This window comes from Phymastichus coffea, unplaced genomic scaffold (assembly GCF_024137745.1).
Source record: "Phymastichus coffea isolate CEN01 unplaced genomic scaffold, Cenicafe_Pcof_1.1 PCOF00011, whole genome shotgun sequence".
NCBI lineage: Eukaryota > Metazoa > Arthropoda > Insecta > Hymenoptera > Eulophidae > Phymastichus > Phymastichus coffea.
Window position 1 is genome coordinate 5,170,555 of NW_026706822.1, and position 25,318 is coordinate 5,195,872.

At 42.0% G+C, this 25,318-nt stretch overlaps 1 protein-coding gene across 4 annotated transcripts in view; it reads left to right on the top strand.

Moving 5' to 3' along the window:
- LOC131672143 (uncharacterized) overlaps positions 1 to 25,318 on the top strand; it is a 984,265-nt gene that overhangs the window by 736,791 nt on the left and 222,156 nt on the right. For all 4 annotated transcript variants that reach the window (XM_058949194.1, XM_058949184.1, XM_058949166.1 and 1 more), the window contains one exon: positions 22,154 to 22,363. In XM_058949194.1, the coding sequence (XP_058805177.1) occupies positions 22,154 to 22,363 (210 nt within the window). The remainder of the gene's footprint in view (positions 1 to 22,153; positions 22,364 to 25,318) is intronic.

A 25,318-nucleotide genomic window follows, 5' to 3' on the forward strand; every position in this document is an offset into this window, starting at 1 on the left:
CTCAGTTGGTCAGATAGCTCGAGACTACTTGTCTTAAATAGAATGGAACCTTGCGGTCCTCCAAGAACTACATGTTCATCTATCTAGCCAAGTGAAAGGCGTTTCTTATGTCTAGCGCGACTATCGCTCATATACGTCTCACGCTCCTTTCTCTCTTGACGATACTTGGCAAGTTGCACCACTCGTTTGATAGCATCGATAGTAGAACGGCTCTTTCTAAAGCCGTACTGGTTTTGCAACAGGTCACCGGTGTTTTCAATGGCAGCTTGGAATCTTTTGCTTACCACTCGCTCTAGGATTATTTCCATAATGTCCAGCATGCAGAGTGGACGATGCGATGAAGGTTTGTCTGGGTGCTTGTTTCCTTTGAGAAAGAGTACCAGTCTGTAATTTTCACTGGGTCGAAAAGTGTCCCTCGCGAAGGCATGCGCTGCGCACATTCTTAATGATATGGGGAACATTCAGAGCAACCGTCTTTGTAGCGATACCTGGTATTCTGTCCAGACCTAGTGCTTTGCGAATGTAGATCCTCCTGACAGCTAGATTCAGCTCCTCTATCTATCACTTCCGGCGGTTCACCAATGCCATCAATATCTCTGAGACCTGTTCCTTCTTTTCGTTGAAAGTGCTCGTCTCTGTCGATAAATTCTGGGTAGGAGGGACGAGTTCCGCCTATCAGCTTGATCTTCTTCATGACTGTTTTGTATGACTTGCCTCAAGAGTCTATTTCTTAGCAAAAGTCACTCCAATATTGCATTTTGGCTCTCTTGATGGTGGTTTTCAGTTCTTTGCACTTTTGCTTGTAGCCAGCCGCGAGGATTAGAAACTTCGGTTTTTTTTTCTCTCTCTGGCATTTCCTACGTATTCTTAAATGCTTCTTTCTTATCTTAGCAATGATATCATTCCACCAGTAGACTGGCAGACGATTGTAGACATTTTTCTTCATTGTCATAGAGGCATCACAAGCTGTTGTTATGGCCACGGAGAGTCCTCGTGCTTTTTTCTCTACTGTTCCTTGCAACATTGTTTCCTCGAATGAGTATAGGAACGTATCTCGGTCAAAGGTTTTCTTTTTTCCGCGTTTTGTTGTAGCTGCTTCTCTCCCCCTGGTCGGCTGAAGTCGGTACACCAGGACATGATGTTCGCTTCCGCTTTAGTTGTCGCTCATCTTCCAGTCTATCGTTCACCTACCAATTTAGGATCGACAAAAGTGATGTCGATCACAGACGATTTTTCGGCCTTACTAAAGGTAGGTGTCGTTCTTCTGTTAGCGATCTCCAAGTCCAATATGATGAACGCCTCCAGAAGCATTACACCGCGCTCGTTGGTTCTAATATTTCCCCATTTCGTCGCCCATGCATTAAAATCGCCTCCGATAGCCACTGGCAATTATGACGACCTAGCACTGGTGACAATAGCCTCCAGCGATGTCTGGAACTCTTCTTTACTTTCACTAGGTGGGAGGTAGCAGCTGGATATACGTATGCCGACAGCCTCCATCCATGTATTATTAGCTACAGGGGCGGTCATTCTCTTGGATATATGTATCACTCCATATATCCATATGGCCGCTCTGTCCGTAGAGTCATTTATCCAGTTTAAAGTCTTCAAATCCTTATACTCCTCACTGATTATCACTATATCAGCTTTCTCCTCCGCTACTAGTTGTGACAGTAAGTTTTGTGCGGTCTCGCAATGGTTTAGGTTTATTTGGAGCACTCTAACCATTTTTCTTGATTACTTCGATTTGCTGTTCTCTGTCCATTTTCTTGGCATCTGGACAGTCAATCACTTTGTGACCCTCCTTATTGCATGCAAAGCATTACTTGGAGCGATCTTCTAGGCTTTTGCAACTGTTAGCTATGTGCCCCGTATCATGACGTCTGTAGCATCGTTGAGTTGCATCTCAGAGTCGTACTCTGCAGTTAACCCATCCTATCCTTAGCTTGCCATTTTTAATCAACTTCGTTGCAGTAGTTGTCGGCAGCATAACGCTAGCTGTTTGCGTACCTGCGTACGATGTCCTGATCTTTATGTTTTCGGGAGCTACTGTATTCTGCCCGGTTACAGTTCCGATCACTTTTGTTAGTTCTTTGGTGGTGGTCTCATCCATGTATTTAATAAGTATGGTCTCTCTATAAAAGACTTGCTCCTCTGTAGTTCCCTGAAGCGTAGTTGAGACCACATTTTGTATCTCCATGTTACCAGTACTAGCTCTCCTGAGGTATAGGAGGTGTTCTTATGTTCTCATACACCTTATTCTAGTTACTTTTTTGCCCATTTCCTTCAGTTCTGGGGCCGTCTTTACTCGATGCAGTATCTCCGCGTAGGACTCATCGCCTTGATCTTGATGGGATCGAGTTTGGTTATCCGTGGGATGGTCCTACCCTTCGCAACCATTTTTCCTTCTTTTTTTCTTTTGTTCCTTCCTCTTTGCGTTAGCGGTCACTTCTACCCACATACTTTTTTGTCCTTTTATTATATCGGTCTCTTTTCTGCCGAACGCAATGGGAGTTTGAGGACCTCTTTCTCCCTTCTTAGTTTTTGTTGCTCTTACGTTTTTTCTGAGCTTACCGGCGAGACCTGACGTTATCTGAGTCTTTTTGCCCTGTGTGCCCTGTCGCGTACAGTGTTGTATGTCATCTTCGGTTGAGCAAAGAGCCTTGTATGATTCTCTGATAACTCTTGCCATGTCCTTTATCGACTTGTGGACATTGTATCGATCTTTGTCAAATTCGAGCAGCTCCTCGATTATGTCCCCCAAACTCCATGTAGTCGGCGGCAGCCACCGTGGCTGGCACCAGATCGAAACCGTCGGTGGGATTCCCGGAAGTACCGGTACCCACTTGTGTATATGTATATTTCTGTGTGTTTTTATATTTCGAATGACGGATACCCACCAGCGTGAGCGGGGATGACCGAAACGCAATGGGGAGACGTGCCTTGGTACGTCGAAGCGATGGACCTGTGAGTCGTGGGAGAAATCCCTTAATACAGGTACGCAGGGTGGGATGTTTTTCGAACGCGAGCCCAGGAGGAGAGGCTTAGTTGGTTGATCGTCTTAGGAATCTTCCTCTGGCTGTCCTGGCTGAGTCTCTCTTCTGACATCTCAACTTGGGTTGGCCTCTGCGGGGTAGTGGTACCAGGTCAAGCAAATCTCGTAAGATTTGTATGCTGCGTGCTTCCGACGTGGCAGACGTCGGGGCAACTAGAGTCCCGTCGCGCCCAAACCGAGGGTCAAGCCTTTAGTTCCACTCTCCTTGAGCGTCGAACCGTGAAAAGATCGGTACTCCTTTCGAGGAGGTCGCCGCCTTAGATCAAAAAGGTTCCGACTCGCTGTGTGCGTCAGGGATGTCGTAGCAAACTTGACTTCCGGATCTCCAAGGTATTTGAAAGCGAAAGAGTGAAAGACAGTGGGCTATGCCAACCTATTGGCGCCCAGAGTGAGGGGTGGTAATGTTTGATTACGCTGCGCCACCCTCAAAGCGGAAAAGTATGAACGACACACATTCACTAACTGTGTGTTTTTATATGTATACACGTACGCGATACTAAGATACTGATTCTCTCTCTCTGCGTAGTCTCTCTTCCCTTCATGGTTTAATGTACGTATTTTGTTCCATGATTATACAGCTGCTTCTACTCGCTCGCTTGTTCACGTATTCTTCTTCGCGTACGCACTCCCTAGACTAAGTCTCACAAGGCTTTCCACGGGTTCCGAGAGCAAAGCTATTCAAATGAGACAAAATCTTCGATTGTCAGTAGACGGACCAACGAAACGCTTACTCTCGCCCATTTCCTCAAGAGGCAGACACCTTCTATTTATATCAACAATTAATCACGGCATCGGTCGAAATACTTGTTTTGGATCAGTTGGGGAAAGGTAGTAAAATGAAGACACTAACTTAAATAAAAAATTATATTCTATTTGAAGCAACAAGATATGGAAAAGGTGTTTTATATGCTGCGGATTGGTGTGTGTTTTTTTACTACTTGAAGTTAGTCGAGGAGCCGATGATGCTCACTTTTTTAGAGAGACGAAACAAAAATGCACCGATAACTGACTAATATTCGATCGTTCTAAACGCAGTCGAAAGACACGTATGGCGCGGACTAGTAAAGTTCCGCGACACCGCACCTGTTATATAAAATAAAACTCAAAAAGAGTGCAATCTCTAAAATATTATAAGGTCAATAGACGATTGTATATTGAAATATATTAAATCCTTAACATTTGTATTAATTATATATTATCTATGTTGTTACCCATGTCTCTTCTTTTGTGATCTCATCTTCGTATGTGGTATAATAAATATTTCCTCTATAAAGAACTACTTTATAAAGTCACAAAAAATAATTATACTATCAAACTATTCTTTAATACCCTAGTTGAACTATAGGCAAAATATTTGGATCTATTCATCCCAATCGTCAAAAGATTAGAATATAAAATCACGTTATCCAATATGTTTCAAAGTAAAGAAAAAAAACCAGGTAAAATTGTTTTCAAAAATATGTATCCGTGGGACGATATAAATGAATTAAAAAGAGAAATACCATCACGTAATCATAATGTTGTAAGAATTATGGACGCTAAGCATAGGATAACAAAACAACCCCTTCCGCTATTCTTCATAGAATTAACAACAAAAGATAGCAACAAAAAATCTTTAAAATTACTAGATTATCATATTAAATTATTAATTTCAAATCGCCACTTAAAAAGAAACATTCTTCTATGCACTCGTTGTCGGGTACTTGGCCACACCACAAACTATTGTAACAAAATTCCCGATTGCGTGAAATACGCTAAGAAAGATCTCACTGGCAAATGTCCCATTCAGACAAAAATAAAAGAAATCAGATGTGCAAACTGCATGGCAATTCTATCGCAAGCTACAATGTATATAGTGTAAGAAAACTACTGTAACAAAAACTATTTCCATCATCAAAATCAAAATAGTTACCACGAAAAATTCAAATGAACGAAAACAAGGCCACATCTATCTATGCGTGAGCGGTAAATAGTCATGATTTCAAAATACAAGAAGAACCTAAACAAACAGGCTCAATCATCACCAGTATATACTATATATACCAGATTGGAACTATGATGATGCAACTCATGAACTGAATGGATATAATGCTAAATCTAATTAGAACGTTTATCAATAACATTCCCTAGAAATCAAAGAGAGAAGGAGAGTGACATAAAACTTCGACGGACATCAACTATGAGTACCGCCTTGCATTTACATCGCGATCGGGAGTGCGTAAACCCATACAAGTCTTGCGGATCCTTGATCTCACCGATTGCTCCGCCACTCGCCAGCACTTATTCCGTCGTTCATTTTATTTCTCTCGGTGTTCCTGGACCGATTCACCGACCGACCTTCTAACCTGTGAGGATTGCAATCCGGAATGCGATTGTGTTGCGGTGCGCCTATACGATCAAAAAAACTGTAATAGCGTTGGTTGATCGCACTGCTGATGACAGGCGAGGCTGAGAAATACCCTAATTTATTTTTCCCGTACTACCCCCCCTATCACACAAAAGTGGCGCCCAACGTGGGGTCCACGCAATTTGAGTATTAGTGAATAGTAATTAGTGAAAGCAAAGAGTGAACGTCTACGTCGCTAATATGATGGGCCTGATGAATCGGCTGAACCCTAAGATGACGCCCGTTAGTCAACTGGACCTGCTACACGCTGACCTTCTCCCGGACATCCAAGATCAAGTGCGGAGGTCCGAGGTGGACTCCATATGGTCCCTGAACGCGCTGGCCACGGCGGCACAGAATAGCTTGCACCAGCGAAGGACAGAACGGGTGGTGCCGGATCCGCAATCAACATTGTACCCGGAGTTAGTGTACCACCCACGCACCGGTAGAAGCAAGGGCCGCAAAGGTAAAGTGGCATCTATGTCCGGTGACAAACCAGAAGTCAGTGACAGGTTGGACCGCATGGAGAAGGTGCTCGAGAAGGTGACGCACCAGGTCGTCTACACGCCGACGCCCTCGGGGGCGACACCTAATCCGAGCCTGGAGTCGGTCGATGGCGAAAAGAAAGTCCTACCCACCGATATAATGAACCAAATGCTGCTGTCTCTCAGGGACATATCGGAGGGGATAAAGGATATTCGCGCTGACAAAAACCTGACCTCCGAGGACCAAGCTAGGAAGCCGGCGACTCCTCACAGGCGAGAGAGGGATTTCACTAAGCCACTCAAATGCATCGAGTGTGGTTTACTGGGGTACAGCAGGAAGTACTGTCCCCAATGCCATAAGGGAAACGAGGAAAGGAGTGGTTAGTTAGGGTTGACCCCACTCCTTCATCCCGTAACCCAAACCCCGTTAAGGAGATCTCGCGGCCTTCGTCAGCACAGCCCGCACCGTTAGTAGCGAGCGTGTTGAGCGACGAGAGCGAGAACTCCCTTGGTGACGCCAATGATGAGCGTGGCGGTAGAGTGCACGCGGAGAAAAAGAGTAATGACGTTAGTAAAGCCCGAGATCCTGGACCAGCCGAGATGGTGGCGTATGGATCGCACACGCTCTCGGGGTCGCGGGTAAAGGCAGATAAACCGTCAAAGGGTATCGACGTTAGTAAAGCCCAAGACCCTGGACTGGCCGAGGTGGTGGCGAATGGATCGCACACGCCCTCGGGGGCACGGGTAGCGGCAGATAAACCATCGAAACGTAATCCCATGGAAACTCTGATCGTCCGAACCAAGGTGGTTCGGACGACAAGTGACGTCACTCTACCACGCGAGAGCACAGTGGCTAGCGCTATGGTGTACAGGGAGCAAAGCTGTGGAGCCGTCGAAACTTTTTCCCAATATTCCCCGGAACAGGAGACGCGTTGGTGGCTACTGATGAAAATAGGGGACTTCCAGATACGGGCCCTCTATGATCCGGGAGCTTCCACCACAGCCATGGGTAGTAATGCTCTGCAGATAGCGTCTGTGTTAGGCGTCAGGTTGGACACCACCCACGCGGGTACAGCAGGACTACCAGACGGTCGTAAGTTAACGATCGTTGGTCACGCCATGCTGCCGTTTACCGTGGGGGAAATGACGATACCGACGAGAGTAGCTATCCTCCCTACCCTCGTCGATGAATGTATCTTAGGAGTGAACTTTATTAGGTTGTTTAGAGCAGTACTGGATCCGAATGATGATACATTACTGCTCAAGAAATCACAAACCAAAATGAAACTAGAAGTAGCTAGTTTGGAGGCTGGTCCGAGATTAGCTACTATCGGACTAGCCGAGGTAACCGCCTCTCAACAGGCGTTATTGCAGAGGACCATCGGCGAGGCCTTACCGCAACAGGCACGTGGTACTGGGACGAGCAACAGGCATTGAACACGAGATTCGGGTCGATGAGACGAGACCGTTCAAGACCGAACATCGACATTTTACCGCCTTCACCGTACCCGGACTGGGACACCTCCAGTTCGTAAGAGTACCATTCGGTCCCTCGTGTGCCAACCACACCTTCCAACGGTTAATAGATAGCGTGATCGGACCCGAGCCTGGCGGTTTCTCCTTCACCTGTTTGGACGATATCATAGTAGTATCGTCCAAATTCGGATATCACCCACAACATCTTAAAACCGAGTTGGATAGGTTGTATAGGGCTGGCCTCTCGATTGATCGAGAGAAGAGTGTCTTCTGTAAGCCTGAGGCCACATACGAGTACCTTGGTTTGTTGATTACCCACAACGGAACCAGACGACAAGATGGCGACGGGATTTCTACCATCGAGGGAACTGAGGCAACGTGCGTCATGCCTAATGCGAGCGACGCGCCGATGCGCGGAAACGGGCGTGCCGACATTGCGGACAACACACTCCGAATTAACGACGCAACAACTCCGAGCTCACCTCGTCACACCCGTCTTAATCTCCCCAACCAAGTCCCGCTAAACACCTCTTCTACTAACGCGGTGAAGCGCCCACGAGGGAGACCTCGCAAGTACGCTTTAACCACACACACTACACAACATCGACAAACTACTCGAGCCCCTCCTCCCATCGTCCATCGTCGGGAAAAGGAAGAGGGGCAGACCACCGAGAACGCCGACCGTGGATGCATGAGACCCGGCGACGAAGGACCTGGGAGACCGACGCCAAGGACCCCACCTTCGACCTCGGCGACGAAGGCCCTGGGCAGCCGAAAAGGCGCCCACCTTCGAAATCCGAGAAAAATATTCGGGGTACTAACGTGCTGGATTATTACAGGATGCAGTTCACTCTCGAGCAGTTCGAGCAGGCGGCGGCCGCCCTCATCGGGTTGGATTTGGGCCCCGCCGTCGAAGGCGTCATACACGCCGCCCTGCACCTACTGGGACAGAAGAGGCACGAAGAGGAGCAAGCACGGGCGCGAGCTCACGAGAGCTCGACGTCCGTGCTAATCGAAGAGCTCCCCTATGATGAAGCTGCCTCAAACCCGTCGACGACGCCCGGGATCACGCGCGCCGAGACACCCCACTTACCGAGAGCCACAACAACTGCGATCCCGATGCGAGCCCCACCAATCTCCATCGGGACGCAGACTGAGGAGATGGCCTTCAGCGATGCGACCTGGCGCCCCAGGTTCACCAGCCAGGCGTCCACGCCTGGCGAAAGGACCTGGGAAGAAATCGTGGAGGATTTGAGGGAAGTCGAGCAAGGCTGGGCCATCCTCAACACCCTCCAGCGAACCGTATACGCGGAATACGACGCGTATACGGCCGCGGGACATCGCCCCAGTAACTTAGGATACTGGAGTCAGGTGGTGTCCCGCCGGCGCCAGTTCGCGCTCGCGCTGAAGGAAGTCCAGCACCGACACCGCCAGGGCCTCGAGGGCCCGGTGAGTGACACAGCCATGGGCCTCTCCCAGCCTCCGATCGTCGGAGCCAGATCAGCGGCTCCGGAGGTCAGGTCGGGGGCCACGCCACGCCAGGGCTCGCAAGCGTGCGGGGTAAACCTGGTGGTGAACGTGGACGGCAGCCAGGGGGGTCATGCAACAAGGCCCATCCACATCAATGTGGTAGTAGGGCCCGCAGGTGAGGATCCCACGGTCGAAAGGCTGCTGTGGTCCGCCCCGAACCGTAGGGACGGGTTGCCACTGACCCCCAGGGAACGAGGCCTCCCACGGGGCACCCTATCCCGCGCTCAGTGGGAGGGGTGCAACGTGTGCCACTACTCCGGGGTGACCCGCACGGACCGTTGCCCCCAAGTGAGGCGACATGCCGGCCTGGTCCAAGAGAGGCTGGGGTGGGAGGCACGCGGACGCCCCCCGTTGGACGACGAAGGCCAGGAGAAACCACCCGGACCAGCCAGGTAACCGTTCCCTGCCCCCGTGGGCAGGGCCACACGCACCCACCGTCACCGAATAAAGCTTGCTCTAAATACCACATGGACTATGACCTTTATTATCCTTTCAACCTCTCCACCTCTGAAGGGACAGCGCTAATACGGTTATCGTCGAGGACCCCATAGGTCCAGACTAGAAGGAGGCTGTGATGGTAAACGTTAAATTAGCGCTAATAATATAACCTAATTGCTGCCTGCGGGGGCAGCACCTACCGGGGAGACGAAAAACGTAACGAAGAAATTCGGCACGCGAGCAGACGGAATGCGCGCAATTGAAATTGAACCAGTGGAGCACTAACCATCAAGGTATTCGCCGGTAGTCACGTCGTCAGCTGCCGATACAGAAACCGCCAAGATCGCGATCCAGGATTGAAGTGCCTGATCGAGTGCGGACCTGAGCCAGAGGAGAGCGTCATTCCCCACGACAGCGAGAGTGTATGTGAGATTCGCCATCGAGGGCGGAACCACGTGCGCGCGAATTCGCGAGCCGCGACGAAAGAACAGACAAACTTTTCCGCAGTGCGAATCGCGCATTCTTGTCTTCGAACGTCTGCTAAATAAAGGTAAGCTGGCCAGCTCAATCTCGCGATCGCGATTGCATGCGTAATAATTAATTCCTCGTGCTCAAAGCGTGCATGTAATAGCTCTGTTAACAAAGAGCAGCGAGCGTCCCGACACTGCATGTTGTTGTCGAGCGAGCGCCGATGTAAACGTAAACACGCGGGCCGATTCTGATGTAGTATTTGAGAAGACAATAAAGGCTTTCGTTCGTGATACTTAACAAGTGCTTTCGGCTCGTTTTTTCCGTATTGCTTCCACTCACATTTGTAGTTAGTTGGTTGACTGACATCTGTTTCCCTCTTGCTTTCCGACTTATCGAGCATAGGTAATTACGCGCACCCTTTGGTGGAATTGCGCGAATAAAGTAATTAAACGGTACCCACCCATATTTATATATCATATTTATATATCTATGCATAAAATTGTGGGCTATATCAAGGGCTGACTAGACCTAGTTTAAAGGTTGAAAACAAAAAACTGGGGAGAATCTACATTCTTTCCTTCGTTATTTCCGTGGCTAGCCTTGGTACTTGGTTTGACCTTGAGAAGCGGCTTGACCTAAAGAAGATTCTTTTCACTGCATATAGAATTAGGGGAAACGTATTGCATTTCGGGTTAATGTGAGGGAAATTTCTCGATTTAAGCTAGACCTTGATTTAGTGGAGTGAAACAGAATCGGGCTATTAGCCAGCTACGAACTGGTTAGTGGGGAAGCGCTTGACCACCGGGAGCCGAATGACTTCACGATTATAGACCCTAGTGACAATCCTCGATTAGATTTAACTCCCTCAGTCATAACGAAGCCCGACGAACAACAGGCCGAACAACTGCTCAGGGAAGACGTCGTTCGAGGCCGGACAGATCGAGTATTAGCCCAAAAGACTGCAGTGTATAATGCGTTGACAGCTTGGCGTATGATGGCATCTAACAGTAATACAGATATTCAGGTCTTGGGAGCCGACGGTACCGCTACCTTTGTCGAGCAGGATGACACACCTTTGGACAACGTGAAAATATAGAACATTTTGCAAAAGTCTTACGCCGAACGCGAGATAGATATTACGATCAAAGAGATGACTATGGATGAAGTGCATGAGGAAATGGAACGATTTGGACTCCTCATAGCTGAGTTGCCCGATGTTAACTATCTAGAGTACTTGCGATACTGATTACGAGAGGAGCAGATAAAGCTGGACATACGGATAAAAGGATTCCTGCATCTTAATCCCTTTCCGACCTATTGTATAGGATTCTGGTTCTCCATCGAAACTAGTAAGGACGCACAGATGCAGTACTTAGTTTACGGCTGCAGAAGTAAAAGCTTAAATCAAAGAAGGCTACTGGAGGACATGACCACGAAGCGAACTCACGCTGATGATCGTGTCCGTGAATCCGAACCAATACTTAGGGATACCGTCCATGACTCAAATGATCTCGGCTACCGCCTCGACTAGCCCTAGGAATTTGCGTGCCACAACTTCAACAAAGGATTCGATTACAGATGGCTACGACCCTCCATTTTGCCCTTACAACCGTCCGGTCATCGGCAACAGCTTATGCTCTTCCCCTAAATTGGAGAGAATTGAGTGCGGATGAACATGATTATAGACGATGCCCGAAGAAACGACGCTATTTATTCTATGAAGCAGGACATATGGTCGGACAATGCCTAAAGAAGGCCAAGTTTTATTTGAGAGATCGACCGCGAGAGCAGCGAGGAGTGTTTTGTCAAGTATTCAAGTTACCAAGAGCGCCATTTGACTATTGCAAAAACTACAGTAGCCGTCGCATCGGGCTCCTGGGAAACAAGGCTTCGGGGAAGTAGGTCAGCCCGCTACTTCCCTGAGTAACAGCATGAATTAAGGAGCTTGCAGAGCGAGTTAGAGTGGAAGAAAAAGAATGAGAATATAGAAAGCTGGCGTAACGGGCATGATAGACCGACAACGGACGTGAAGCCAATGGAGTTGGCAGCGACCGAGTCGTCTTAAATGAATTCTGTGGAGTGAGACATGCCCAGCCTCCACCGACTTTGCTGGACAGACTTCGAGCCCCTGATAAAACTCGACACGCTTAAGACCCTCATCCTATAAATTCTTATTAAGTTCATTCTGACTGACTTACGGCAAAGGAAGTTGAATAATCCAATCACCGTTGACCGGGCCGTGGACCATAGGACTTTATAGTCAACAATGAGGGACGAGATACCATCAACTAACCAGCAAGAGAGCGAGGAATAGGCGTTTGGAAGAACCCCTGGAAGTCAAGCCAGATAGTTGTAGACTTCAGGTGGATGCATGAAGCAAATATCCCCGTCAATTCTAAAGAAAGCATCAATAACTCAGAGTTGCAGGTGGAAGGCAAATAAATAGACCCTTGGGTATCAGGCCAGATAGTTGTTGGCACCAAGAGGAGGAATAAGACGGTGACCTTCGCTGACTCTGAGGACAGCAACATAAACTCGGCGTCACAAGTGACCCTCGAGAAGGGGAGGACGTTTAGTCATACGGGCCGAACAACTGCTCAGGGAAGACGTCGTTCGAGGCCGGACAGATCGATCGATCAGTTGAGTCCAGGACTAACCAGCATGAGGCTACTGATAAGCCAGGGATTCTCCAGGTGAAAGGCGCATACTGTGATAACCGCTACTTTATCCCCATCGTAATTGGCAATATAGTTTATGACGCTCTGATAGACTCAAGCGCTTAAGTATCTATAACACAGCCTGACGTGAAATTTGCTTTGTGAAATTTATTGTGAAATTTTGATGAGACTAGTTAATTTCGGTAGATTTTGGGTCGCTGAATTCAAATCTAACCTTGGAATCACTCTATTATATCAAGTTTTTTAAATACCCTAACCTAAATTTGCAAAAAATGCTGTTTTTCGCTGTTTTTGAGGTATAATAACATCTTAAATAAATTTTTTTTGGAAAACTGAGTACGCTATCTTAAAGAAGCACTCTTGCCCTTCAAAATCCCTTTTTTAAGTTTGGAATATCTTTCTTTCTGTCCAAGATATCGTAATTTGGAGTTTACTGTTATAATTTTGTTAAAGCCTGAAAATAGAGTGAGTCATTTAAAAAATTTGAAAAATCGATGTAACACATTTAATTTCATGTGGATCACCGAATCGATACTCATCATCGAAACCGCACCATTACCTCAGAATACCCTTATAACCTTAGACTGAAAATTCGAAAAAACACTATTACTAACCCTCATGAGACGTTTTTTCTACAGATAAAAAGCTAGCGTGGATAATTGAAAGAGTATTTTTTATAGGACGAAGCATTACTGGGCACCTTTAAATACTTAACCTATATCCACTGATACCGTAGGTATTCGAGCACACGTCAGTTCAACGATGAACACATTAATCTAAAGCGGTGCAAGAGGCTCTTACAATCCAATTTCTTTGTTCCACGAGCCCGGTAACCTGCTGGTTTTCAACACCCGACCCTCACGATAAGAAGCATACATTAACCAAGTTTTATCTGCTGGAAAAAATTACAACCCGTACAAAGGGTGTGAAAATACAATATGACTAAAAAAATTGTACTAAAATCTAATTACATTATTTTTCAACAAAAATCTTACTTACTAAATTTATATTCCCTAATGTTGATAGTGATGATAAGAAACCATTTATCAAATTTGTCGTTCAAAAAACTTTACGACTAAAATAAGTGGGTGAAAATGCAGTGAAAACGTGATTATTCATACATCACTTAATTTACGAACCCTAAACTCACCAAATCCCAAGTTCACAACCCTAAAACTATAAACAAATGTCGAACGTTTGTAGCAGCAACGTGCGTTTCCAGAACTGACCACGAGAAGGTATCGATTACTGAGTCCTCTTTTTTCTTGTTTTTGTTTTCGTTTTTTTTAATTTTACTAATATTATTATTTTTAGAGTGTTAAATAATATAGTGTTAGTATTATGTACGACTGTTGTAATTTTATTATTCTTGAAAATACTTGAGTGAAACGTTACTATTTAAAAAAATCAGTATCTTAGGTTTCTATATAGGCAAAAATCTAAACTTACTAGCCTGTCGTTTATGCACAGTTATTACATTATCACGTTTGAGTAACCAACAGTAGTCAGCTATCATGACAGAATCTCATCGTCCTGGATACCTAGATTCAATAACTAGTAAGTCCTAGTTAAATCTCTCTCCTTGCTCATCGCTTACATCACCTAAGTTTCCATCCGGAAAGAAATCAAGATAGTCATGCAAAAAATGTAGTTTTTGACTCATACGGCATCCTAGATCTTTACATTTTTCTAACATATCTTTTACAAGCTCTGTGTAATTGTTTTCATTTTTATTTCCAAAAAAACCATTAATCACTTTTTTAAATGTAAACCAGGCATTTTTTTCTTTGATAGACATAATTTTCTTGAAAGTGTCATCTTTACACAGCAGTTTAATTTGAGGTCCAATAAAAATTCCTAATTTTATTTTTACGTCACTAAATTTTTGAAATTTTTTATGTAAATACTGAAAACATGCACTTGATTGATCGAGCGCTTTTACGAACTGCTTCATTAGACCTAATTTTATATGCAGTGGAGGTAAGAGAATTTTTTCGGTTCAACTAACGCTTTGTGAAGGATGTTCATGGATCAGGATAGACTCTTACTACTATAGACCAGTTCTTTTTTACCCAGTGCTTTTTATCAGCTCTACTATTCCACTCGCAGATGAAACATGGATATTTGGTGTATCCTAGAAAAATGGATATGACTTTAAAATCACCGCATATCTTCCATTTATATTTATTGAAAATAAAATTCTAATTGAACAATAGTAACTTTATTACTTTATGAAGTGAACATAAATACGAATTAAATTAAGCAAATAAAATAAATAAAAAGGAAAAATGAAAAATAAATAAAAATAATTAAGTAAGAAACAGAAATACAAAATAAATAAATAAACGCTTAAAATTTACCATAAAACAAAAATAATTGGCTTTATCTTTGCAAGAAGTTCTCGATATTTTAAATACTTATCCGTTAGCCCGCCGTTGAAACGCGATCTCTCACACGGATAACAATATTTGCGCTGCTAGTATCAAGTAGAACTATATCGTTCGACTGCATCCTTTGAGCTCTCTAGTGAAGTAGAGCGAAATCTGCTATTACACTAAATGAAGATGGTGACCACCTAATGGATGACAATTTAACTTATTAGAATAGCGCCTACCTCGAAGTTACCGGGCTTTTCGGTCAACGAAATTAGGTTGTAGGAGTCTCTTGCACCGTTTTAGGTTAGTGTTCAATGTTGAATCGACGTCTGCTCAAATGCCTACGGTATCAGTGGATATCAATAAATGTTTCCAGTAGTGCTTTGTCCTATAAAAAACACTATTCCAATCATCCACACCATACCTGTACAAAAAATGTCTCATGGGGGTCCGTAATAGGGTTTTTTAGAATTTTTAGGCTACGTTATCAGGATTCTGAGGTTATGGTGCAGTTTCAATAATGAGTATCGATTCGGTGATCGAAATGACAATAAAATACGTTACATCAATTTTTTAAATGACTCGCTCTATTTTCAGGCTTTAACGAAATTACTATAAAAGTAAACTTTAAATGACCATATTTTGCATAGAAATATTCCAAACTAAAAAAAAGGGTTTTAGAGGGCAAAAATGCTTCTTTAAGATAGCGTACTGATAAAAAAAACATGTATTCAAGATGTTATTGTACCTAAAAAACAGCGAAAAACAGCATTTTTTGCACTTTTAGGTTAGATTATTCAAATAACTTGATTTTTTCATTGAAAGAGTAGCTATAAGGGCAGGTTTGAATTCAGTGACCCAAAATCTACCAGAAATAACTAGTCTCATCTAATGAATAAGTTTCACGTCGGGCAGTGTAAGCTATAAAATGAGTTTAATCGTCTTCATATTTTTTATCTCATGAAGTTTACAAGAGAAGTGCACTATTTTTATTTATATGCGATATATATTTGTATTCTCTATTGCGAACATTGTAACAGTAGTCGATTCGATCAATCGATACGTTCGGCATACTTGAAATGCTAGAGCGAACGATTAGGAGAGAGAGCGGGCGCGCGCGAGATTAAATTTTAGTAAAGCCTGAGCTGTTGACTAGAATACCGCCAAATTTCCTCTTGCATTTTCTTTGCCGTTTGCCGAGTGAAAGTTTTTTGGTTTTGTTTTGGTACCTGCATGGGTGTGAGTTGGAGGAGCGAGGAAATAAAAAAAGCCACAACTGAGATAGTAGCAGAGAGGAATGAACGAGAAGCAATCGAGACGGTAGCCAGGACAAAGCTGCAGCAGCATCACCGGGGATCTATAATTGTAGAAGTTATCAATTACGGCTGATCACCGTAATTGCACCGTAGGGTAGGTGCACCACCTTATTTCCAAGCGTTTTTTTGTACGGGACAATTATTCCTTTCATATTCGCACCGAGCGTTATAGTTCGCGGAATTTCGTATTCTCTCTCTCTCTCTTTCTCTCTTTCCCAGGATAAGTCTTAATCTTATACCCGTGCATAAGTCTTTCGGTCCACAAAAGACTAACTTTTAATCCTATAAAAGATTTGATTTTTATTAGCATTACGTTCTTCCGTTTCCCTCTAATTTAACAGATCCGTTTCCTGAAATCTTTTAAACCGATTTTGTCTCGGGAATTGTGGAAATAAACATTAGTCTACGTACACCTAAGATAAAACAAGTGTCACAAGTCAGGTGACTAAGGGTAGGTTCAACCCTATTAGAAAGGAGACATTGGAGCGAACGTATCAATCGTAAAGGTGAATACACGTATGCTCATCCGTGATTAACGGAGCGGCGGTTAGCTCTGCATCGTGGGGTATTGTTCTTAAACAAACCCTTATTGCAACAGTTAATCTACCCCGTTACAATATTAAATCAATTTTATTAAGCTTTAAAATTAATAATTATTGTTAATTAATTAAAATATATATTACACAGCTCCACAAAAAAAATGAAAGTATTTTCCCCGATATCTGACTGTATGTTCTTTATGTTTTTGAGGTCGCTGAATCCGAATCCGGGGTCCGTTTGACTCCATCAGGTCAGGGTTAATGGCATTTGAAGGTCAAATTGCGTTTGACCTTCAAATGCGTTTGAAGAGCGTTCGGATCTGTGGACCATAAAAAATGCCTGCCTTTAGCTTGGCTTCACTGAGTTTGGGCATTTTTTTCACTATATATCTAAAGCAATCTCCATCTTTATCTAGAGCTCTGACAAATTACTTTTTGATGGTCCACAGATCCGAACGCTCTTCAATGATCCCAATTTTACATCTCAAATGACAAATTTAGAGAAAGCGGCATGGACTAGCTTCCATGCAGTTTCTAAGTATTTTTTAGGGAACAATAAAAGTCCGAATTATAAAAAACTAGTAGGTGTTATGATTGAAAACTATAAGAATTTAGGATGTAATATGAGCATCAAATTGCATTTTGTAGACTCTCATCTCAATTTCTTTCCAGAAAAATTAGGTGATTTCAGTGAAGAGCATGGAGAGAGATGTCATCAAGACATGAAAGGTATGGAAAAGCGCTATCAAGGAACATGGGGTATAAATATGATGGCAGACTACTGTTGGAATTTAAAGCGACATATAGAAACAGTTCCAGTGACACCTAAAAGAAAACCATTACGTAGATCGTTTGAACAAAAGCAAGTCCGTTATCACAAACGGACATTAAATTAAACGGACATTACGATGTAGTAAAAAGGACTAGCTTCGTGATCAGTGACTCAAAAAATATGAAGATCAACTGTCTAAAGAACCAGAATTCTAATCTGCGTTCAATGTTCCGGCCAAAACTAGATATCCAAGTCTTATTTTGGATAACCGCAACGCGACCTACAGAAGTCGGTTTAAAAAAATAGTTACTACGTATTCGGACGTAAAATTTTCCGCTCTTTCAGAATCTGGAGTCAAAAATATTGTATCATCCGATTTGAATGATTTGACCTCCGTTTGACCTTGATTCTGACATGTTGAGGTTCAAAAAAGATTGGATTTGGAATCAGGAATCCCAAAAATACATTATGAATTTTTTAAAAATTTTTTAACGGGTCGATTCGCAATTTGACCTTCAAATGCCCTTAACCCTGACGTGATGGAGTCAAACGGACCCCGGATTCGGATTCAGCGACCTCAAAAACAGAAAGAACATACAGTCAGATATCGGGGAAAATACTTTCATTTTTTTTTGTGGAGCTATGTTATATGCAACTTCACGAATCATCAAATTTTATGAAAGAGAATGAAAATGAATGAAGGAAACAATTGTTGTATTGTGGATCAGTGCTTGGAAGAAGAATGTGATATAAACAAAAATGTTATCTGAATTGAAAGTCTCTTCAAAAAAGAAATTAAACTATTGAATTGAAGAATAGCACAACTAGGAAATATTGAAAGTGGGTATATTTGTCAACGTTACAATGATCGATTTGTACAACATTATTCATGGCATAAAAAAATGCGATGATCCTTGGAGGAAGCTTTCCACAAATATCCAAACTAATTTGTGAGTTTTGATTTGATTTAAATGTAGTGGAAGATTTACAGTAAATCTGTGCAATCAATATTATTCCAGGTAAAAAAATGTGTACAAACTATTTGAACGAGATAACAAACAATGTTGAGAGTTATAAAAAGGAATTGGAGTATTGTCTTGATCTATTCGACAGGCATAGAAATTTGATGTATAGTAATTTATCATGTCTTTATGAACAATCTTTATTTTATATAAGTAAAATATAAAATAAACAGTATAGTTCAGAACATAATATTGGGGTTGTAGCTTGCAATTAAAAGCTAATTTTACGCAATATATCAAAACAATAGAAAAACCTAAAGCTCACGTGGCATTCAGTGAAGCAAAGAGTCAATCTTCTTCAAAAGAAAATAATAAATGAGCCACTCAGAATAGTTCTGGCTCCAAATATTAATTCAGTAGTCAAAAGAAGAGAATCCTTGATGGCTATCTTGAGGTATTTAAAATCGATCCTTTTAAAAAACAAAAAGCATTAGATAATAGTATGTTGATGAAGAAGTTAAGATTATTCAGGATACTGTTAATAAAGTCTGTAATGCTACTGAAGAAACAAGTATTGTTGATATGCCTAGTAATTTTAGAGAATTTAACAAAATAGATGAGCAGAGTTCAGCATTTGAAAAAATTATCAATAATCTTAAAAAAAATATACACAATTAGTAAATACTTTAAATGAAAAATTTAGCCTATTAGCTTTAATACCAGATGATTGGACATTGTCAAAAACCAAAGAATATTTTCATTGTGCGCACTATATGTTCTATGAAGCTAAAAAGTTCAAACAACATGGTAAATATAAAATGTGAAAAAAATTTTTGATGGCTTGTGATATAACATCTTCGTTGATTCAAATAATAAATGTCACTGATGTGTAAATGACTTTTGTATTATTTTTCAATAATTGAAATAATTGTTCTTGTAATTGTTTAGCATCGTGTTTCATTTTCATTGAGATATTATATTATTAATCTTGTCTTGAACATTTTCATATTATTTATACCATTAGAAAATTTTTTAGGTATTTTATCATAGAATGTAGGAAATTTTTAATACAAAATGTACTTATTTTTGATGTACTGATATCACCATCGATGTGAAATTTATTATTAGATTTAGTAAGAATAATAAAAATATCTTAAGTTGATACATAATAACAGCTTAATTACTCCAATCGGTACATTATGTAACATCAGATAAGCTATTTGTTTATTTTACATTTTACATTTTTTTTTCTTTCACTCATTAAATGTATGAGCAAACATTAATTACACAGTATTTACTGAAATATCTCCTAAACCAACTTGCAGTGACCACTTTTTCCTTGGAACGACTCACTGAATTCAAATACTGGTTATTTGATCTTCTTTTCCTCCTTGAAATTGACAGATTCGCTATCCGGGTTGCACAGGAGCAAATGACAGGTACAGCCTCCCTCGCTTACCTACCCCATATTTCACGCCCGTACAACGTCTCTGCGTTCGCTCCTAATCCTTCATATCTACTGGTGGGCGGCAGATATTTGCGTTATCGATTCCTGAATGATGAACCAAATCTCTCCCTCCAATCTAAACTGTAAATATGCCCCCTCCCACTGCGTTAAATTAAGTTTATATATTAAGCTCGTGCGCACCTCTCTGAGGTTCTCTTATTTGTATTCTTAGATTATATAATTAGCTTTAGTCTCTACATGTACATTTGCGCTGCCTTGCACTTCTATGTATCAACTAGATTTGACTGCTGTCTTGCAACAATCCGCTTGCTAAAACATGCCATTTGTACGCTTACAATACTGCTATTGTCACTATCACTATTATATATTGTCAACTGTGTATTTCTTTCAACCACACGGGGTCCTACCTCATGGTTTAATAAAGATTAATCAATCAATCAATCTCTCTCTCTCTCGTGACTCGCTCTTTCGCTGTAGCCATGGCAAGAGTAATGGAAATCAAGAACCATTAGCGATGCTCGCCACGCTTTATTTTAGAGCCAATACCTGTGCCGGGCATCGTCATTTGGAGCCAATTGGGAGCAAGAGCAGCTGCAGCGAGGAAGAGAGACAGGAATAGATGCGTCGCGCCGGTTCACTCGCGAGAGCGAAGCCACCGGCGTTGCTCGAGCTGGCACGCGCGCGGTTGGGGAAAGAATTCGAGTCGAGATCTCGAGAAGAAAAGATCGACAGTGACAGCCCAGAGCGCGCGCGCTAACAAAATACGAATCGTTGAGCAAAGAGGGACAAGGGATCGAGACGACGCTGAACAGATTGTAGCCAGGAGAAAACTTCAATTGACGCCCAAGAAATTGAGGATTTCAACTCAACTTGACGTCAACCTGCCAGCAGTTCCAGCAACAGTTCCTTCCAGCAACCTTCGTCAAATCAGTTCGTCTCTCTCTCTCTCCTTCTCTCTCTTTTCATTCGCGTACGCGCGATGCGTCGATGAAGTGCTCGCAATCATCCGCGAGCACATAAATTTGAAGACATACACACATGCCACTACGACTCTAATATTCTTGGCAGTAAGTGTCCGCGCCAAAAACCACACAACGCCCTTAGTATAGCTGGAAATAGTGGATGACTTCATTCGTGAGACATATTCGCAGCTATGTGTAACGTAGAATGTATCGCAAGAGGCTGGAAATTCAAGTTTTTCGGAGAGAAAGGTACTTTCGTCGATTTATTCCTTAGCAGGTTGGCGCTGGTTTAAGCGAAGTCAAACTGCTAAAAGTATTCACTAGGTCAGCATTGACGTGATACGAGGCAACATACGAGGTCCGGAAGTCGTACATCGACTTTCATCGAGCCGTATGGGACTGGTATGGTATGGACGTGTCCTAGCAACAACTCAAATGGGAAGTTTACTTATGGGTATAAAGAACCAGACGAACTCGTAACCGTGAATGTAACCTATATAATGGACTTAATCAAGAAATTGAAGCCACCCCGTAGGCCCGAGCAGCAGTTAAACGTTATGTACGGCAACCTGCCTTGCAACATACAGACGCAGGTGCGCAGACCGGAAGTTCATTCGATCAAGAAATTATTCAACCTCGTGAATATAGCAAAAAACAACCCTGACCTTAAGAAAGTTACGAAGATTGTTCCCAATCCCCAAATCATGAATGAAAATATTATTATTTTACTTTAAATAATGATTATTTTATAATTATTTTATTAACAATAATTTTTTAATAAGAACTAAAATAAGGAATGAATTTTCTGACATAGAAAGTTAATATTTCCTCATCCATAAATTAAGTAAACTTTTTCGCGACTTTTTTTCGCAAATTTTTCGCATTTAAATTGATTAAAGTTTTACGCCACTAAAGCCATTTTTTTCATATTCTAACTATCAAACAAATAACTAATTTTTGTTTTTTTTAGCACGAAATTTGGGGGAAAAAATGATCAGATTTTTATGAAAGAAACAATTTAGCCAACAGCATATTTTTTTTTAAAATACCATGTCTTTGATTGAAATTAACTTACAAGCTTGTGCGGAGTCTTAAAATGATCACGTTTTATTATAATTTATTGTGCACGCGTATGTGAGCGTGAGAATGTGTGTATGGGCGTAATCACAGGCATGTGTGTGTGTATGCGTATTTATCACATTTACAATAAAACATTTCATGCTATTAATTTTAATTTCAGATAAATCGGAAGGAAATAAGTCAAGTAACGCAATAAACTTGAATATAGAGACAGCAACCACTTTTGCAAAACAAGAGACCATAAAAACTAATTCACCTACTAAAACTGTCGCAGAAATAGATTCAAAAATTGAAAATAAAAGTACTTTTAAATTAGCACCAACACCTGCTCAATTGGGAAAAGCACCACTACAAAAGAGACAATTATCAGGTAGTTGTTCTATTTTTACATGCTATTTTTTCTATAAAAAAAGTCATATATGTAACAGTTATGAGTTTGAAGCTTTTAACTCTCATTCTCTCTCTTATCTCTCTTAAGGAATCTGGCTCTCTCTCCTCTCTCTTTTTTCCTCTCACTCTTCTCCCTCTTTACTCTCTTCTTTTTTTCTTTAATACTGTAACGGACTGGGCCGTTAATTCAAAAATATCGTCGCGCGAACAAGTGATGAGCCGAGAGGATGCGAACGAGGGAAAGAGAGAGAGAGCTCGAGTAGCTGCGGCACGTGCCGGCCGGTGCTGGGTGGGGGAGGGTAGCGGGACACTTCTCGTTTAGAGACAGACTCGCGCGGTGGTGCTTAAGAGGAATCGATTATCTTGTCGTGAAGATAGAGGTTTTTTTGGAGAGAGAGATTAGAGAGTAAGGGTGATGAGTGATCTAGCGAACAGGGATCGTGAGCGGTGCAGCAGAGAAAGAACGAAGGAGATCGAGTGAGACTCGCGGGTGCAGGAGTAAAAGAAAAGGGTGACTTTCCAGCGCGGCACGTGTTTGTAATCAGCGGACCGAGTGGCTTCGTGGTGACCTCCGCGGTCGCCCTTCAAAGAGAACTTCTTCCCGACGTGCCCGGGCGACCTGCGGGAGGCGCCCCAACGAAGCCAGGACAGCGGCGGAGGTGCGGATCGGCGAAGAAAAGCGGTAGAGCGAGCGAACGAGCGAGCGCCGGGCGAAGCTGTCTGCAGCGGCTCACCCCTTCAACGCAAGTTTTTTCCTTTGTTCTCGCGGTTGTCTGCGTGCGAGCAATTTAGCTTCCGCGTTTCGCTTCTCTCTCTCTCAATTTTTATTTAGATTCGTTGTGTGTGTGCGTAAAATCTCTCGGCCACGACTAACGGTGTCTAGAGACTCCAAAATTGAAATAAAAGGACACCATTGTCATTTCAATTGAAACTCGTGAGTTGTGTTTTCGCGACCCGAGCGTACCCATTCCCCTCCCCGCTCGTTGAACTTACGCACTCGAAAAGTGCATGTTTCACGTGATTTCGCGGACGTTTTCAGGGCGAAATCTCGAGTAGTTCGAGCTAGCAGTTTTCAAGGTCATCGGGAGCTGGTCAGGGCGGCGGTAAGCCCTGCACCGTTGGAGTAATCTTTGGTGCTGACGGGGGTATTTGCGGCGATTTTCCGGGGCATTTACCCACCGTTACAATACATAATTTGTCTACATATTTCTTAACTATTTCTTTGAATCTTTTCAATCAGTTTTGCTGTACTCGCTCTATATTGAGTCTTTCTTCTAGGTGAACGCATTTTCCTTCGGCGCGCTTCTCGTAATTTTAATTAGTCTTCGAAAGTCTTAAAAAACCTATTTCATCTGGAAACTTTGTACTTTTAATCGTTTTTTTTTCAATTCAGCCATCTTGTCAGAAACAGATTCAATCGATCTGCCTGCTGTCTTGCTATTCTATGCAGATTAAGTGTAGACAGTGGTTGATTATCGTTGTCGGTGTTTTCATAATGGTATTGCTGAGCAGCTGATGCTTCCGCAACTCGCTTCGCCTCGCCATTCATCTTCCAACTGCTAGCAGTGCAATGCTTTTACTTGAAATGTTTTTTAATATGTTGCGTTATTACAAGTGTAAAACAAAACGTGTGAGAAGTGTCAATACTGAAAGTATATAAATTTTATATGAGCTACTCGTAACTGTCAATTGGGTTATATTCTCACTGCACCCCTTATTTGCATTTCTTAACCGCACATCCACATTTATTTAAATTGCTTTAAGTTAGCTTGATATTTCTGTGATCGACTATGTTTCTAGTATTGTATAAATCTAATATAAGTTTATTGTGTTTACTCATATAACAATGATTTGTATTGCATTGTCTTGCTTGATTGTTATTTTGGCGATTAATTTAGTTCTATTGAATCATTCAGTACCTTGCCCGCAAAAAGTTATATCACTACTATAGCTCATATTATCATATTAGGCGGGTTATTCTTGAATCTCTAGGTCGTGGTGTTAGTTGGAACATTCTTATCATCTACTTGACTCGATCGTTGAACTCTTCATCTTGTGAAACAAATATATAACACTTTCTCAGTTTTCAAGCTCACAAGCTCAAAATAATCAACTATCAATTAGAGATTTTGTTTTTAAAATTGACAGTTCTATATTGATCATAATGTTTTCAAATCCACTTGCTTGTTTAAAGATAAAACTGCACATAATGTCTATAAATGTCGAAGCAATATTATTATTTCCATTTGTGCACTCTGGCCCAAACCAGTATTATAACCTATATATTAAAACAGTGAAAAATAGTAAAAGAAATTAATTATGCTAGGCTTATGGTGAGAAATTTGTATTTTGTATCAAGAAGATTTATTATGATGAGAAATTTATATTTTGTACTATGCTCTGAATTTATCGCTATTATATCAGTTATTGACTTAAGAACTTTTTATGCTATTAATGTAATAATATACAATTGTTCTGTAGATGATGGCTTAAGTAATAACACTATTATTTGAAATAATAACTTAGTCAATATTACTGATTTGGTTTCTGTAACTATTCTTACTTGTAGCAAATACGAGGTATGTTCAAAAAGTAAGGTGACTTTTCAAATTTCATGGACAACGTACGAGGTGTGTTCAAAAAATAACGAGAATTTTCGTTTTATGAAAAAAATATTTATTTATTCATCTACATTAATGTTGTCGCCTTCAAAGTAGTCCCCTTCGGATACAATACACTTATGCCAACGCTTTTTCCAATCCTCGAAACACTTTTGAAACTCGATCTTTGTAATAGCTTTTAGCTCTTTCAGCGATTCGCTTTTAATGTCATCTATACTTGTAAAACGACGGCCTTTTAATGTTCTCTTTATTTTTGGAAATAGAAAAAAGTCACATGGAGCCATATCTGGCGAATATGGAGGCTGAGGCATCGT